The 17,487-nt window shown below is 41.8% G+C and overlaps 1 protein-coding gene across 5 annotated transcripts in view; it reads left to right on the forward strand.

Annotated features, from left to right (window-relative positions):
- Positions 1 to 1,870: 1,870 nt before the first annotated feature.
- The window catches only part of PREX2 (phosphatidylinositol-3,4,5-trisphosphate dependent Rac exchange factor 2), a gene marked incomplete at its 5' end in the record, with an annotated part of 281,893 nt that continues 266,276 nt past the window's right edge, over positions 1,871 to 17,487 (forward strand). For 3 of the 5 annotated variants that reach the window (XM_082858967.1, XM_082858971.1, XM_082858970.1), the window contains one exon: positions 1,871 to 2,011. In XM_082858967.1, the coding sequence (XP_082715093.1) occupies positions 1,871 to 2,011 (141 nt within the window). The remainder of the gene's footprint in view (positions 2,012 to 17,487) is intronic. The other 2 variants (XM_082858968.1, XM_082858969.1) reach the window with 1 other exon arrangement.

The raw sequence follows: 17,487 nt of genomic DNA on the forward strand, positions 1-17,487 counted from the left end.
GTATTCATTCCTTGCTGCCTGTAGGACATGGTGAAAAGGTTCAGTCCTGTCTCATTTTCCCCTTCATTACTGGGTGTGTGTTTCCTAAGTCTTCTGTTGGTTTCTTTTGTTTGTTGTTTACTAGGTGCTGTGAGGTCTGCTCTTTAATGTGCCTCGTCCTGTTCTTCTGCCACAGGGTGTGAAGACATTTACTGATTTGTCCTCTGCTCATGCTACCTCTAAACAGCCATGCGCAAAAGAAAGAGGAAAATTGCCTCTTGTTCGTCAGCTCCTCACACATCATTCAAAAACTGTGTCCTTAATATAAGAAAAGTACGGTCCCTCTTTATTTCATTACAGAGAGGTATAGCGATTCATCACAAACCATGCTCAGAAAAGACATCATCTGGAAACCTGATAATTATTTTGACGTGAATAACAGGGAAAGCATCGTAATTTTTTTGTCTTGTTAATGCTTCTAACTATCGGCACAAATGAACATGCCACTTTCTGCATCATAACCTCACTCTTCCATTTATTTAAATGTCACTAGGGTGAACTTTCCTACTTAAAGTTGTTCTAAGTAGGAAAAAATGACTCTGAAAGATATACATGGTTAATATCAAGACAAAGATATATATGGATTGTTTTGCTTGCTTGTTAAATTAATTGGGAATATTCAGTGCTCATTAGGTCCTGGCTCTGTTTCCAAGTAAGAAAAGGCAATAAACAGAAACATTAAAATCAGGACACGCTCTGTGTTACCATTTTCAAATCCTAAGACTCTACATCTATATCTACATCTATGTATTCGTATCTATATCTGCATCTATATATCTTTTGATGAGCATTCAGTAGCAGCTTTGTCTTTTCAATCAGTGCCACTGTCTTAAATCCTAGCAGCTCAGAAACAAAACTGGCGCAAATATTCTTGCCTCTGGTTGAATTTACATTCTATCTTGATGTTGAAAACAAGTTACAGACATGCAAAACCTCTCCCTCCAAAACAGCACTGTGCAAGGATGATGCTTATTGTATCTGGAGTTTATTGTATGGGCCAGGCTGTCCCTTTCCCATAGTGTCTTCATTTATTATGCTAATTGACTTTCCAAGTGCAGGCAGGAGGGTATCCGCCTTGTGAAATATTCTCAGCTGGCGGGGGGTGGGGTGTGTGTGTGGGGGGGTTAAAAGCAAACCTGTTTTGTGCCTGAATAAAACCAAAAATCAGTGTGCTTCTTTTCAAAGACGGGAGGGTCAATACCATGGTTGTTTTTGTTCCCGTGAGTTATGTAACCGTGGAGATTTGTTTCTTTGCTTTCGGGATTTGTACAGAACACATGAAAGCTAAACAATAGGCGGGAGTCACAGGAGCAACCCTCGAGCTGTGTCTTGGAGTCTGTCCTCCTAGGTTTGGGAATCTCCAATTCCATCTCCAGCGCTGACTGTGCGTGTGCATGTGTGTGCGTGTGCGTGTGTGTGTTTAGTTAGCTGGCACGCAACACACTTCCCCAGGGTTGTGCTTCCTTTTTCCTGAGATTTGGCGAAGGGTAAAGGGTCGGAGTCACATGGATACAAAGCATTTGATTAACGTCCAAGTCACCGCTGGGGCTGCCGGAGCCGCCTCCCCTCCAGCCCCGGCAGTGCGAGGCCAGAGCCGCGGGGCGCGGTGCGCAGGTCCCGGGCGGGAGCCCCATCCCCCGGGAGGGAGTGGCCTCGGCACAGCCCCCAGTCTCCCGCGCCCGACTCCCGGCGGGCGCCCCCTCCTCCGCCCCCGCCCCGGCCTCTCCACGGCGCGTAAAGTCGCCCGGCCCACCTCAGACCCGGCGGAGGCGGCAACTTTCCCTGCCGGCCGCGCGGGGCCGGGGCAGCGGCGGGCTGCACGGCGCCCACCATGAGCGACGAGAGCCGCGGGGACGGCCGCGCCGAGAGCGCCCGGGACCTGGAGAAGCAGCTCCGCCTGCGCGTGTGCGTGCTCAGCGAGCTGCAGAAGACCGAGCGCGACTACGTGGGCACGCTGGAGTTCCTGGTGTCGGTGAGGGGCTCTCGGCGACACGGGGCGCGGGCGGCTCGCGCGGCATTGTCTGCGCGGGGACCGGGGACCCGTCCGGGCATCGCGGGCACCCGAATCCGCGCGCCGACGCTGGGTCCCCGGGGGCGGGAGTCATTTTTAATGCCTGCAGACGCGCCGAGTGGCCGGGGCGAAAAGTTAGCTCGCGTGGGAGAAGGCTGTGTCTCAGGGAATCCCTGCTGCCCCGTCTCTCCTCACTCCTCTCTACCCCCCTCCCTGGTCTGCTCGAGTGCGTCGTGTAATTTTTTTATTTTTATTTTTTCCCTTGTCTTCCTTCCCGGGGATTTTGTTTGAAGACTCTGGCAGGGTGGTTAAAAGTCTGTCTGCTACATTCAGGTACCTACAGGTAAAGAAAAAATATCCTGATTCTTCTGGAGCTTGAGTTCATAATTCAGATTACATGGCAGTGAAGTCCCTTTAGTTATAATAATCTTTGGAGCATAGGATTCTGGTGAGGGGTGCGGCGGGCAGCGGGGTTATGATGTCCAGCAGCTGTTGGATATGAAAGCCACGTGTAGTGCTCACCGCACCCTCGCCCTCCTGTCTGCTCCCCCCACCCCAACCCCGGGGTTTAAATCTGCTGTTTAAATCCCCCGCCCCCGTGGGTTCAGCTCCCGGGTCCCGTGTTCACACTGAGCCCAGGAAAGCAGCAGAATAAAACTCCCATCCAGCCACTTAAAGCTTTCGTAGAACTCGCAGGAACTTTGTTTCAGAGTTTCAGCTTGACTCACTGGAAGTCTGCATTGAAAATATTTCATTCATGTGAGGGCCAGGAGGGGCAAAACTGAGTGAAGGAAACTTCTTAGACGTCACTCAAAAGTTGAATTTTTTCTGTTCGCCGCTGCAAAGACAGAATCTGAGGGCTGGTTCCTCTCTGCCCAGATGCGCGGGAGAGCATCATTCAGAGACTGAGGACCTTTAGCCTTTGCTAAAATCTCCCTCAAATCTTCTAACTTCCTCTTTCCACCACCCTATTCCATACCCCCTTGGTCTGAAGGGGAATGTCTCAAAGGCCAGACTTCCTGCTCAGCTTTGTAAAAGAGGTGAGCTGTCTGCTGAAAGTCATGAAATTCCCTCCTTGGCTCAGGCAAGAAGGAAAGAACACTGTCTCGAGGGATGTGAGATGCACAGGTTGGCTTCTGGTTGACGTCTCAGATTAAAATCAATATACTTGAGCCCCCAGGGGCCACATTCTTTGGAAAGGTATGGGTGTTTGAGAATATACTGGTAATTGGTGATAAATAGAATTGTTGTACACTTCCATGCAGCAATGTCAAAAAAGCATGTTTTTAAGGAAATGTGACTTTTCATAGCTTCAGATTTGGCTTTCATGAAACTTTGCTGGTGACCAGGTCCTTTGGCTTTTGAAGAATCTGGGTGACTCTTCAAGATGCATTAGTTACTCCTTTCAGGAGGTGTATGAAAAAATACTGAGCAAAAAAAGTCCTAATTTACAGAAATAGACAGCTAACCTAACCTACCTTAAAAACCAGTTTGTTGATCTTTATTTAAAACATCAGTTTTTCCTCTGATCTTAACACCTGATTATTAAAATTGATAATGTAATTCTGTATAGAGTTAAGTCAGAAATTATGGGAGGTATAAAATAAATTGCATTTTACTCTTTACAAGAAGATCATTTTATGATTTCATTCTTATCTCATTCAGAAATTATGGACTCTTCCACTTTTCCTTTTCTTTATTTGCTATTTTTTGTGTACACGTTCACACACACACACACAAACACTAATTGGCCTGAAAGTCTTCTGAAACAAGGGTTAACCCTGACTTCCTTTTAGTCTTATAAACGTTCAGAGTCTAAGATCTACTTATAATACATTATTAGATTTTCTTTTTTGGGTATTATTTATAGCAACATTTCATTCTCACTTATTTTATGTGGTTACCTTCAGTGGATAGAGTCAATGTAGTTTTAATTTTATCCTGAACTGATATGCACCAAGAGCTTTAAGAATATTCAAACCCTTTTGTCTGGTAATTCCTTTCCTAGGAATCCATCCTAAGGGAATGGTCAGAAATGCAGACAAACAAAAGAAGTTATTTTTTTAAAAAAATACCTGTAGTATTAAATAAGTGCAGTGGTAAATTTGCTGCAAAAATTGGATAATGAATTCCTAAGTCAAATTTAAATATTTGTTAGATTAGTCATTGTTTTTGATTTCTGCCAGTGCTTCAAGTCATCAGTATGGGTGAAGGTAATTCTTATCTTTATTACAGAGATGAAAAAACATATTTTTGGTTTTACCGAGAACCTATTTTTACTTACAGGCCCATAAAGAAGCAAACAGTTTGTATTACTGCTCTTGATTAGATGATCATGTGGCCTGAGGGGAAAACTTTTTTTTTTAATAAGATGCCTTCTCTTCTCATTTCCAACTTTTGGCCTTTTAAAGAGAGAGCACCTCCCCCCTCATCCCCCGACCCCCAGATAGTCCATGAATGTTGCCTTTTTCCTCCCCCAGATGCATCAATATGTATGATCTATATGCGCCTTCTCTCTAGTCACCACCCAGGCACACACTTCTAGATTGAACAAGGCTCTGACCTTGAAGCTGCTGTCATTTAGAGTGGTGCGCTCTTCCCATGTGCCAGGCTTTCTCAGGCCTCTTGTGCGGTATGCAGGATCTTAATTCTCCAACCAGGGATCAAATCCGTGTCCCCTGCATTGGAAGCTTGGAGTCTTAACCACTGGACCTCCAGGGAAGTCCCTCAGCCCTCTTCTTCTGCTCCTCTGTAGCGCATAGCAATCTGCTGGATTCCTACTGGCATTTCAAGGCTCTTCATCTCCTTCAGTAGAACTTTCATGATCCCATCCTCCCTCCTGCCCAGGCTGGAGTGCTCACTGCTCGGTACCCACTCTTCCCTGTAGTCACTGCTTCCATGGCACCAAAGCAGGCATAGGCAGGATTTGTCTCCTTTTGTCTCATTCTTCTAGAATGGAAGCTTCTTGAGGACAGGGCCACATTTTACTCGTCTGTGTTTCCCTGGACTTTTGTGTAGTGCTTGTGACACTGTAAGTACTCAAGAAATGCTTACTGAACGAAGGAATGGAGCAATCAGTGAATTCATCCATCTTCTAAACCTCCCACCCATTTTTAAGGACAGTTCCTCAATGATCCGTAAATTTCTGATTCTGTTTTTTTTCCATTGGGTCTGTATAGACAGTGGAAGTTACTTAAGTTTCACTCAGGCACATATGTATTATGTAATAAGAAGCTTTAAATTCAACATGTAGTACCTGCATAGAGCCTGTGCTCCGCAACAAGAGAAGCCACCGCAGTGAGAAGGCCACGCACCGCAACGAAGAGTAGCCCCTGCTCACTGCAGCTAGAGAAAAGCCCGCGCGCAGCAGCGAAGACCCAATGCAGCCAAAAATGAATAAATAAAATAAATTTATTTAAAAAAAAGAGAAACATGATTTAAATCTGGCATCGAGGTATTAAAGACATTGTAACACACTATTATTTCAGTTCATTGTAGTCTAAATTTTCATTTGGGACCGTGGACATTATCTGGATTCATTATTTTTAGGTTGTAGATAAAATGGTAGACAGTGATGGAATTTGTTTATGTTCTTGTTTTGCTTGGGATATGAAATTCTTCATTAGAGTACTCGAAAACATTTTTTCTCAAAGAAATGATTTTATGGACCTAATTTCCAGTATTTGATGTCCAGAGTCTGGACAGTCGTAGGTGGTAACTGGTTTTCTGGAGAAAAGACCAACCAGGGCCGATTTCAAGGATGCATCTTATACAGTCGCACAGGGCTACCCACTCTGAAGGACCTCAAGCTTAGTTTGATGCTCTGCCATCACTGTCTTGCAATTCTTGCTCATTTTATCTTTGAACTTGGGCTTGGGCTTTGCAAGTGAAGTCCAGTGGGACAACAGGGTGTGAGCAGAGCAGATACACAAAAGAAAAAAACCCAGCTTTACACCTCAGTACCTTTAATAGCACTTTTGGTCTTGCCTTTTGAATAAAAGGTCTCACGTTTGAATTTTGCACCAGGCCTGGAAAATTGTGTAGACACATTTCACTGTGGCAAGTGGCGTTGAGGCAGGGTGATCGTGTAATTTTTATTTAAACTGGGACACTTGTGAGGGTGCAAGGGTGTGCTATTAAGAATTACACAGGGAAACAGATGTAAACTGGGATTGTTCCTGGCAAATCAGAAAGCATGGTTATTCCCTGTTATGGGCACATTAAGACAAAAACTTTGAGCTATGTGTCTTGTAAGTAAAAAATTGAGAAATTTGTTACCTGTCTGAGCTTTGACCTCAGATACCCCAGAATCTTGAGTCCTGTCTCTAATTGCTATACAGAGCCACAGGTGTTGGCCATGCCGAGTGTCTGATTTTTGTCTCTATTATATTCTCCTCTGCCCTTTTTCTGTGTCTCTGAGTCTCTGATTCTTCTCTGTGTGTTTCCCTTTGGTCAGTTTGGCCCTTCCCATGGTAATCTTGGCTTCAAGACAGTGACAGCAGGTTGCATTCTATGTGACGACAGCCAGAGTTAGTACGGTGCTTTACAGTGTATACTGAGCAACTGCATGTTTCTTATCTGACTTGGCTTCATGTGTGTGCATCTCTTAGCTCTTTCAGATGGTACTCCTGAGAGCTTCTGGGTTCTGGGGTTTGGCTTCAGGGGTCCTCACAAAGGTCGGAGGAGCCGAACTGTGTGGCTTCAGGCCCTCCACCCTGGCATCTCCGAGCACAGCCCCACCTTCCGATTTGTGTTATTGTTAAAACAGTTAGAAAAACCCCTCCTCTGTATGGTAAGCTCTGAGAGAATAGGGATGCATTTACTTCCTCTGTACGCTTTTCTTGGCCTCATCACGGCGCTTTGTAAATAGCAGGTGCTCAAGAAAACAAACGGACAAATAAAGCAGGAGCAAACAAAGGGGTTCGAATGAATCCAAAAACAGCTGCTTTCAGTCATGATCCGACGTTTCTAGGGAAAGATACATAGATTCAACACATTATGCTTAGGCTTACGTTATGGGTTGATCTGTATCCCCCTCAAAGTCATACATTGCAGTGCGAACCTTCAGTCTCCAAATAAGCACAATGCCGTGTGGGAGGTGAAATGATAGAGTAATAAGCAAAGTGTCAGGGAGGCGTCAAGGGACACCCTCAGCCTGGGGTCGAGGGAAGTTTGGGGAAGAGGTGATAATAGAGCTGGCTCCTGAGGGATGAGGAGGAATGTGCCGGACTCGGAAGAGAATGATCCCTCCTGAGAGAGTAACCGCGTTGAGGGTGACCATGGTACAGCAGCCCGGGGGTGCTGGCGTGCCCTGACATGCTCCAGATGCTGAAACATTCTTCATTAACGGGGATAAACACTTCTGTATGCTTTTCGGCTCTTGGTAGGAGATAAGGTAAGTTCAGGCCAGTTTGAGAAGAGTTCCATTCTTAAGAATTCTGACTTCAACTAAAGCCAATGGGAAATCAGTTGTGAGGGGACGCTTTGCTCTCTTATTAATAATAAACAAGTCTGAGGGCTTCCTTGGTGGCGCAGTGGTTGAGAATCTGCTTGCCGATGCAGGGGACACGGGTTCGAGCCCTGGTCCGGGAAGATCCCACATGCCGCGGAGCAACTAAGCCCGTGCACCACAACTACTGAGCCTGCACTCTAGAGCCGCGAGCTGCAACTACTGAGCCCGCAAGCCACAACTCCTGAAGCCCGCGTGCCTAGAGCCCACGCTCAAGAAGAGAAGCCACTGCAATGAGAAGCCCGCGCACCGCAATGAAGAGTCACCCCCGCTCGCCGCAACCAGAGAGGAGCCTACGTGCAGCAACAAAGACCCGATGCAGCCAAAAAATAAGTAATAGTAATAAACAAGTCTGAGACCTCCAAGGTTGGCACTGGGAAGGGGGTCTCTCACGGGAAGAAGCTGCCAGGCCAAGACTCCCTGAATCTGTGTCTTTGCACTTGGCCTTGGGATTCCTTCTGCTCGTTCTCTATTTCCGCCACCTCCCTGGCCCTCAGCCTACACTGCCTATTTGGTCATCCACATGCTCATCTTAATCTGGGACAGGTTATAACCTTCAAAAAGTTGTTACTGTTTACTAAAGGGAGCACAGACCCGTAATCCCAGAAACGACACAAAACACAAACATCGTCTAGTTGTGTAACACAGATTTCTGCTCCTAGCAAAGTGATCTTGCTCTCAGGGTCTGCAGACCCTGCCCTGTTTTTATCCTAAGCCTTAAGACAGCTCCTGTTTGATCCCCCTGACTGGGCACTACTCCTGGGCTGACTTGACTGGGTTCTGTTTTTCTAGTCGTTAGCCTGAGTGTGTATTCATGAGGGTGGTGTCAGGAAGCAGCCCTTAAGATGCCTTGACTCTTGTAGTAAACATACTGTGAATTAAATGGGGCTCTTGGCATAATTCTGATGTTTGGAGTGTTAATCATGTGGCTAGAACTGACTCTCTGTACAGAGGGATGTGTCTTTAGTCTTAAGGTTTCATCTGCATAATTATACTGTGTTATACTTTGATGACATTAAAATGAGTAGTCTTTATTGAGATTAGTTATGTTTCTTGGCAAGAGAATTCTGTCAGCAGGGTTGAGGAGCAAAAGTTGAAGTCTGGTTACCCATTAGGAGTTTCTGCCATTTCACTGGTCCAGGTAAGAACTGTGGAATGTTTGATCTAAGGTAGAAACGATGATGAAGATAAAGAACTAAACCCAAAGAAAACGCAAACAAAATCAAACCAAACCACAAAACGTCAAACACCCAACAACCACGAGACATTTCTTGGGTAGAACCTTTAGCATTTACGTTCACTCAGAAGTGGAGGTTTAAGTAGAATGGAGAACATTAGGGTGGCCTCTAGTTTGAAGATAGGATGGGGTGTGTCATTAGTTCAGAAATGGAATGCAAGGGGCAGAACAGTGTGGAGAGGAGGAGAAGAGTGAATTTGGTTTTCAACTTGCTGAGCTGCAAATTCTGCTGTGATTTTTGAAGATAATAATTTGGAACTTAGGCAAGAATTTAGCGATCTACAAAGTATTGATAACTAATCATATATATTGAAGCCATCAGGTAGATGAGATGGCACCAGGGGAGCAATTCAGGGAAGAAAACATGCTAACCAAGAGTAGGATGTAGGGAGCTGATATTTAAAGTTTAGGGGAAGAGGAGAGTGCCCTGGTGACTTGAACTGAGCTGTCAAAGGTTGAAGCAAAGAACCAGGAGAGAGTGATCTCCTGAAAGCCAAGGAAGGATCTAGTTGCCAGAGGAAAGGTTTCTTTCAACTCTCAGAGTTTTACAGAAGTAGGTAGTGTGAAGACTGAAGAGGCCACTGGATTTGGCAATTAGAACATCATTAGGGTTTTGGCTTCAGGAGCATGTGTGAGCAGAAGCCTAAGAATGAGCTGGAAGACATGACATGAGTGGAAGCTGAGGAGATGAAGACGAATGGAAAAGCTATTCAAGGAGGTTGGTGATAAATGCAAGGGGAGAAATAGGTTATTAACATAAAGGGATAATTTTTGTCTAGGGATGTTTGAGGGAGATGAGTATAGCCAAGGAGAAGGAGACGATAGATAAATACAGGGAACTAAAGCAGCTGTAGCAGAGCATTGTGGAAGTCAAATGAATCTTCTGGTAAATCACGAGTCCCCGTGGCACTGGGAGGTAAGGAAGGCACTTGGTATGTCCCGTGGTATGCCATGGAACATACCCACAGCAAAATGTCATGACAGAGCCTAAGAACAAGCAAGCTGTCTCTCGTATATTTTTAAAATTCCGCTGCTTCTTTAGTCTAGCCCTTTCGGAGACTACTGGGGTGGCCTTTGCATCTCCCTGTGACAGCTCACCAGCAGTTCTCTCTCCTGCATTGGGACAGTGGGGTGAAGAGCACGGTATAGAGCATGGGTTTAGGTTAGGGGGCCTGATGACCCAGGGTTGAAGTCTTGGCTCTGAAATTTACGAACAGTGTAGCTTTGGGCACCTCACTTAGCCTCTTTGTGCCTCCTTGCATATTTGAAAAACACATTCGATACTATCTCACAGGGCTGGCCTAAAATTAAATCAGCTTCTGTAGGTGAACTGTGAAGTGTGAAATGTGACTTTTTAAAATGCAACGTACAAATTTAGAAGTCAGAAGAGGGAAGTAAGTTCCCCTGATTTATTATTACCTCTGTTATGACTAGGTTCAAATCTTGGAAATAATGACATAATCATTTTTTAAAATCATGACACAAATTGTATAAAATTTATGCATTACATTTAATGCACATAGCAATCATTGTGCACACTTTTAAACAAGAAACACTGGTTTATCTGACAACATTTTAGTCTGATTACATTTTTTCTTAGTACTTGTCTTTTGCGTGTTCTTTTACTCCATACCTGGCATTATATTTTAATACCAAATAAGATTGTTATGCTTGAGTTTGGGGTATAACCTATTTGACCTAAAAATTGGTGTTCTTGTTTTTATTAATTCTTTAAAAATCTTATTTATAATATTTACTTTTCATAACAGATGCATTTTTATTATTCTCAACTTAGTAAATGTTTCTTTGCTTGAAAGTGTGGTTGGGTCACTTTTCCTATGGTTTTGAGTGAAATCATTCAAATCCTGACACATCTAATAAAAACATTTTTTCCCTAATTTTTTCCCCATTCTCATGAACTATTGCATTTGATCCATGAGTTCACTGATTGTGATTTTAAGAAAATTGATACGTTGAGGTTCTGATATTTAAACACTTCTGATTAGTATAGATGATTTCAGACTTTGAATCTGTGAATAATTAGTTTTTTAATTCTAGCCTTGCCGTATAGCTAAGTATAGTGTACGAAAAGGACCTATCTCATTGGAGAATATCTAAGCCCAAGGACATTATGTTCTGTCGTTAATGCTAAATGCATATTTTCCATGAAAAGGCAAGCCCTTCCTTTGAAAAGGTTAAATGGTATAATACTTAAGAAATGACTCCAGCTGGTTAAATTTAGAATACTGGTATGAAACTATTTTCCGAGTTTATAGCAAAAATCTAGCAATATAGAATATGAATGGGTAAGCATTTTTATTCAGTTTAAAGCTTCGTTTCTCTGAGAAGTTCAAATGAGGGTTGATATCTATGTTTGACTTTGCTTTGCCACTTTTGTGAGTTTAATTATCTATTTAACTTGTCTTCTTGCCAGGAGGAGAGGCTTTATAGATGGTGACACATTTTCAGTGGTTATGCAAGAAACACTGATGTTTTCCTTCCGCGCCTTGTGATGCCTCCACTTGGCCGTAGTTTCTTGCTCCCTTGGTTTCTTGTTTTTTTTCTTATTTGAGACTATTGCCCCAAAGAAAGAAATCTTAGGATTCCAAAAATGACATCTCACATTCCAAAGTTTTATTTCTGTCAGTAACACTAGGGGAAGAGCTATGGAAAGACGACATTTTCACCTAAACGTTAGTCCCACACCCACACATTCCAAGATTATTTTAATAACTCATTATTTTCCCAGAGGTGAAATTATGAGTAAAGGGGACTTCCATTTTATATACTGTATATCTATGTCATGTTTGACTACTTTGTATAACTTTAATATATATAGAAATATTTTTTATTTATATATTTTACATTTCACACATTTTCTGGAATATTCTAGATACACCTTTATCTCAATTTTTCTTGTCCCTCTTAATAATGAGAACTCTGGCAGAGACTTCTAATTATCTCCAATATCCATTATTTTTTTCTTCTGTAGTAATAAAAGTTTTAGCATGATTGTCCATCTTAAGGCTACATTTCCCAGCGTCCCTTGCAGTTAAGTGTGGGCATGTGTCCTGGTTCTGGTTCTAGACAGCGGATTGTGAGCAGAAGCAGCATGGGTAACTTCTAAGGTATTCTTTTACAACAAAAGACTATGCACTCTCCCCCTTCTCCCTGGCTGGTATGAGGTGTTGATGGCAGGGATGGGGCAGCCATTTTGGACCATGAAATAGAAGTCACATGTTGAGGATGACAGAGGAACAAAAATGGAGTCGTTTCTTTATTAAAGAAATCTAACCTGTAGCGTATCAAAAATAGGCCCATAAGATAAATCAGTATTTATTGTATCTAACGCTGTCCTAGTCATTTTTTTGAAACTTCACATTTTGCTTCCAAATTCTTATTGATTTATGCAAATTATTAACAAATTGGCAAACTTTAATATATTTTTTTGCCTTTGTCTTGTCAAACAGAGTAATCTTAATATTTAAAATTTATTTGTAGTTTTTCTTTAATGAATCTTCTCTAGCTCAGCAATGATTTCCCAGGATTATGCTAAAACTCTGCTCTCTTCTTTTCTACTGGTATATTTTCGTGTTTTTCTTTAGAAAAAGAACAGTTTTTTTTTTAAGCCTGTACTTATAATTCTTTTTCCGGAAGGCCAGAATTTTTGTGTTTATTATATATATTTATAAGGATGTTTGTTCAGCTGCTTTCTCTGAGGCCCAACAACAGTAGTTTAAACAACACAGAAGGATGATGTGTGAATATGGAAGTGGTATGTAATCAGCATGCCTTTCTTGCATCCTCTCTTGGCGCTCTGGTTATTTAATTTTTCAATACTGTTGCCCAACAGTGTCCAGGGGAGGGAGCAGCTCAGCTCCATCAAGTCATTCAGAGACCTCTCTGGTCCTTCTATCTTATTGCTCCACCGTCCCCTAGGACCGACTAAATCAGAGTCTGTAGGACAGAGAGCCAGTATCCATATGGTTGAAGTTGGCTTGCCAGAACCACTTTCATGTTGCAGCCCCAGAGGGACTGATGGTGGGAGACACATTCCACACATCACTTGCACTGTCATCCCCTTGGCCAGAACATGACACGGCTGAATCAGCTGCAAGGGAGGCCGGGAAATGTAGTGTCTAGTTGGGCAGCCATGTGTACAGCTGAGATGTGGGGTGTTTTATACTAAAATTAAGAAGTGGAGAATTCATACTGAGAGACAAAGAGTAGTCTCTGCCACCTTTTCGGAGTCAGTGATACTGTAGGCTCATTCCTCAGAAAATCACTTATGTTAATTCTTGGATTCCTTTACTGTAAGAACGTATTGTACTAAAATACCATTTGGATTATTTCACCCTAAAATGATATATTCTTGCCCATATAGAAGTCCGTTTCATATTTTATATATGTATCTCTTTACATATGTTTGTAAGGGTTCCCTAAAGGTTCCCCCCCTCCCCCATTGGCTTTGACTACAGGAAGAATTTGAGAGATTTGGAGATTTTGTGTGCTTTAAAAATTTTTTGGAAGTCTCCCCCTGACAAAAAAAAAAAGTCCCAGGATAATCCGGAAATCATTATTCTGTGTTTGTTTCGTGTCAGGCACTGCATATTCCTGTGTAACTCACAACTCCCTTCAAGGTTTATATCCTTGTAACTCACACCTGAGGACACCCTGATGAGCTCCTAAGTGGGAGAGTGGGGATTCTGAGCAGATCTATTGTGTTGCTGGTGATTCGCTGGCCTGGGCATTTCTAGATGGTGGGAGCGGTGTGATTAATCAGGACTAGGAAAACCAAGGCAGGTGTTGGGACCGGGACACAGAACTTGTTGACTCCGGAGGTACACAGAGGCTAAAAGACAGGAAGGAACAGTTGTTCGTTTCAGGCAAAGCTTCAAGAGCAAGCGAGCAGCAGAAGCTCACTGTCAACCCAAGACAGGGGTCAGAGCCAGGCAAGCACTCAGGAGCCAGAGATTACCCAGAAGTCAGGAGTTTCCCTCACAGAAGTGAGGAAATGCAATGACCTTCAAAAAATAGACAGCTCTCGCTCTGGCATTGGTAACATACATTATTACTGAGACTAGTTTCAGTTTAATTGAATTCCTTTTGGGTCAGTTGGGATCTCTATGTGCTTATTTACTTAGTACTTCACAGCAGGTTTGAAGCAGTTAAATATAGATAGCGTTAAATATAGCTCATGTTTTATTCCATATATGATTATATCATAAAATATTTGAGACAAGTGTCAATTTTACACACACACACACACACACACACACACACACCCCTTCTAGTCTCCAAAATGTATGTACTGCTTGGCAATCAGTGGATATTGTATAGATCACATTGGTAGAAAGCATTAATGCAATTTAAATACAAATGAAGTGAATCCCCAGAGTTAAATGATCATTATTCCTGGAGTGTTTTGTTTGCCAAGCCTACTTCTTTTGATGGGTTGGATGAGGGAGGGTAACTGGCCTTCAGGTAGTCACAGAATGAAGTTTGATAGATAGGCCCTGTTATTTAGATAGGGGTATTTTCCTTAGTTTCTACCAAGGACAATTAGTACAACCGTATAATTGTATAATCTTAGAGTCCAAAAGGGAATCATGCTATGGATGGATGAGTATAGTTTTCTACTGAAATATGAGAAGTTGACATTTCTCCTGTACATTTTTCAGTGAGCTAATACTCCTCACATATAAATTGTACCTTCTCTGTATGGTGAAATTTTTTGAGAGTAGCAAATATTCTTTGGGATTTACTTCCCTTTTTTTTAGTTTGTACTTAAGGGTGACCTAGTTATAAGGAACGTGATCAGTTGGACTGTCAGAAAATTTGAGAGTTAGGTTGATACTTGAATGGATTCTTAATTTTAAACATACACATTTCTGTAGTTGAGGATTTAGGTCAGATTCAACTTTCGTGGCATTAGGAAAACATAAGCAAATGTTAGGAGAGATCCAGATAGTCAGCCAGGATGTTTGAATAAATTTTTTAAAAAGGAAAATCTGCTAACAAGATTTAAAGAAAAAAATAGCTTTATTCTGTTGTGTTATATATTCTCCCTACAAATTATTTTCCAGCCTGCCAGACTTTAAATTCAATTCTATGATATTATAGTTTTTAGTATTTAATGTCTAAGTGAAATTTGCAGTAATTTTTTAATAAATACAGAACTTAAAAAGTACCACAGGAAATAGTATGGAGGTTTCTCAAAAAACTAAAAATGGAACTACTATATGACCCAGAAATTCCACTCCTGGGTATATATGCAAAAAAACCCCAAAACACTAATTTGAAAAGATTCACGCACCCCAATGTTCGTAGCAGCATTATCGACAATTGCCAAGATATGGAAGCAACCTAAGTGTCCATCAACAGATGAATGGATAAAGAAGAGGTGGTATATATATTCAGTGGAATATTACTTGGCCATAAAAAAGAATTAAATTTTGCCATTTCCAGCAACATGGATGGACTTGGAGGGCATTATGCTAAGTGAAATAAGTCAGACAGAGAAAGACAAATACTGTATGATATCACTTACATGTGGACTCTAAAAACACAACAAACTGGTGAATATAACAAAAAGGAAGCAGACTCACAGATATAGAGAACAAATTATTGGTTACCAGTGGGGAGAGGGAAGGGGGGAGGGACAATAAAGGGGTAGGGGTGTAAGAGGTATAAACTATTAGGTATAATATAAGCTACAAGGATATATTGTACAGCATGGGGAATATAGCCAGTATTTTATAATAACTGTAAATGGAGTATAACTTTTAAAAACTGTGAATTACTGTACTGTACACTGTAACTTACATAATGTTGTATAGCACCATACTTCAATAAATGACATTCAGAATATTCTAAAAAAAAAAAAAAAAAAAGAACAACAGAGGATGGAATCAGAGTGATTTTTTAAATTTGTTTACAAAACCAACTTGTTTAATTTGTGAAAAACCTTATTTTCAGCATAGTATAGCTTATGTGTCAGGTCAATTTAAATAATAGCTCTAATATGATAAGCCTTATGATTTATCCTCTCCAGTAATTGTTTTTAAAACCACAGAGTCTAGATATTTTGATTCTTAATGTTCCAGGGACTATTTATTGAGCACCTACTGTGTGGCAATCACTGTTCTTGGTTCAGGGGATATATCAATGACAAGAATTAAAAATTCCTAATTTCATGGGGCTCCCAATCAATCCAGGAGATACAGGAGAAATGAGTAAAATGTGTAATATATTAGTTACTCTAAATGGCAAGGAGAGTGAATGAAGCAGATGGGGAATAAAAATCTGTGTGTCTTTTGATATTTTATATAGGATGAAAATGCAGGAATCCACTACTTTCATGTTTCTTTCTGTAAGTCTAAAAATGTTTGTTTATTTATTTATTTATTAACATCTTTATTGGAGTATAATTGCTTTACAATGGTGTGTTAGTTTCTGCTTTATAACAAAGTGAATCAGCTATACATATACATATATCCCCATATCTCTTCCCTCTTGCATCTCCCTCCCACGCTCCCTATCCCACCCCTCTAGGTGGTCACAAAACACTGAACTGATCTTCCTGTGCTATGCGGCTGCTTCCCACTAGCTAGCTATTTTACATTTGGTAGTATCTATAACTCCATGCCACTTTCTAACTTCATCCCAGCTTGTCCTCAAGTCCATTCACTACGTCTGTGTATTTATTCCTGTCCTGCCCCTAGGTTCTTCAGAACCATCCTTTTTGTTTTTTTTTTTTTTAGATTCCATATATATGTGTTAGCATACAGTACTTGTTTTTCTCTTTCTGACTTACTTCACTCTGTATGACAGACTCTAGGTCCATCCACCTCACTACAGTCCCTCAGTTTTGTTTCTTTTTATGGTTGAGTAATATTCCATTGTATATATGTGCCACATCTTCTTTATCCATTCATCTGTAGATGGACACTTAGGTTGCTTCCATGTCCTGGCTATTCTAAATAGAGTTGCAATGAACATTGAGGTACATGACTCTTTTTCAGTTATGGTTTTGTCAGGGTATATACCCAGTAGTGGGATTGCTGGGTTGTATCGTAGTTCTATTTTTAGTTTTTTAAGGAATCTCCCTACTGTTCTCCATAGTGGCTATATCAATTTACATTCCCACCAACGGTGCAAGAGGGTTCCCTTTTCTCCACACCCTCTCCAGCATTTATTGTTTATAGATTTTTGATGATGGCCATTCTGACTGTTGTGAGGTGATACCTCACTGTAGTTTTTTTTTTTTTTTTTTCCTGGTACGCGGGCCTCTCACTGCTGCGGCCTCTCCCGGTGCGGAGCACAGGCTCCGGAAGCGCAGGCTCAGCGGCCTAGCCGCTCCACAGCATGTGGGATCCTCCCAGACGGGAGCACGAACCCGTGTCCCCTGCATCGGCAGGCGGACTCCCAACCACTGCGCCACCAGGGAAGCCCACCTCACGGTAGTTTTGATTTGCATTTCTGTAGTGATTAGTGATGTTGAGCATTCTTCCATGTGTTTGTTGGCAATCTGTATCTTCTTTGGAGAAATGTCTGTTTAGGTCTTCTGCCCATTTTTGGATTGGGTTGTTTGTTTTTTTGATATTGAGTTGCATGAGCTGCTTTTAAATTTTGGAGGTTAATCTTTTGTTAGTTGCTTCATTTGCAAATATTTTCTCCCATTCTGAGGGT

Source organism: Leucopleurus acutus (assembly GCF_964270905.1).
Source record: "Leucopleurus acutus genome assembly, chromosome: 17".
In the NCBI taxonomy this organism is placed as follows: domain Eukaryota; kingdom Metazoa; phylum Chordata; class Mammalia; order Artiodactyla; family Delphinidae; genus Leucopleurus; species Leucopleurus acutus.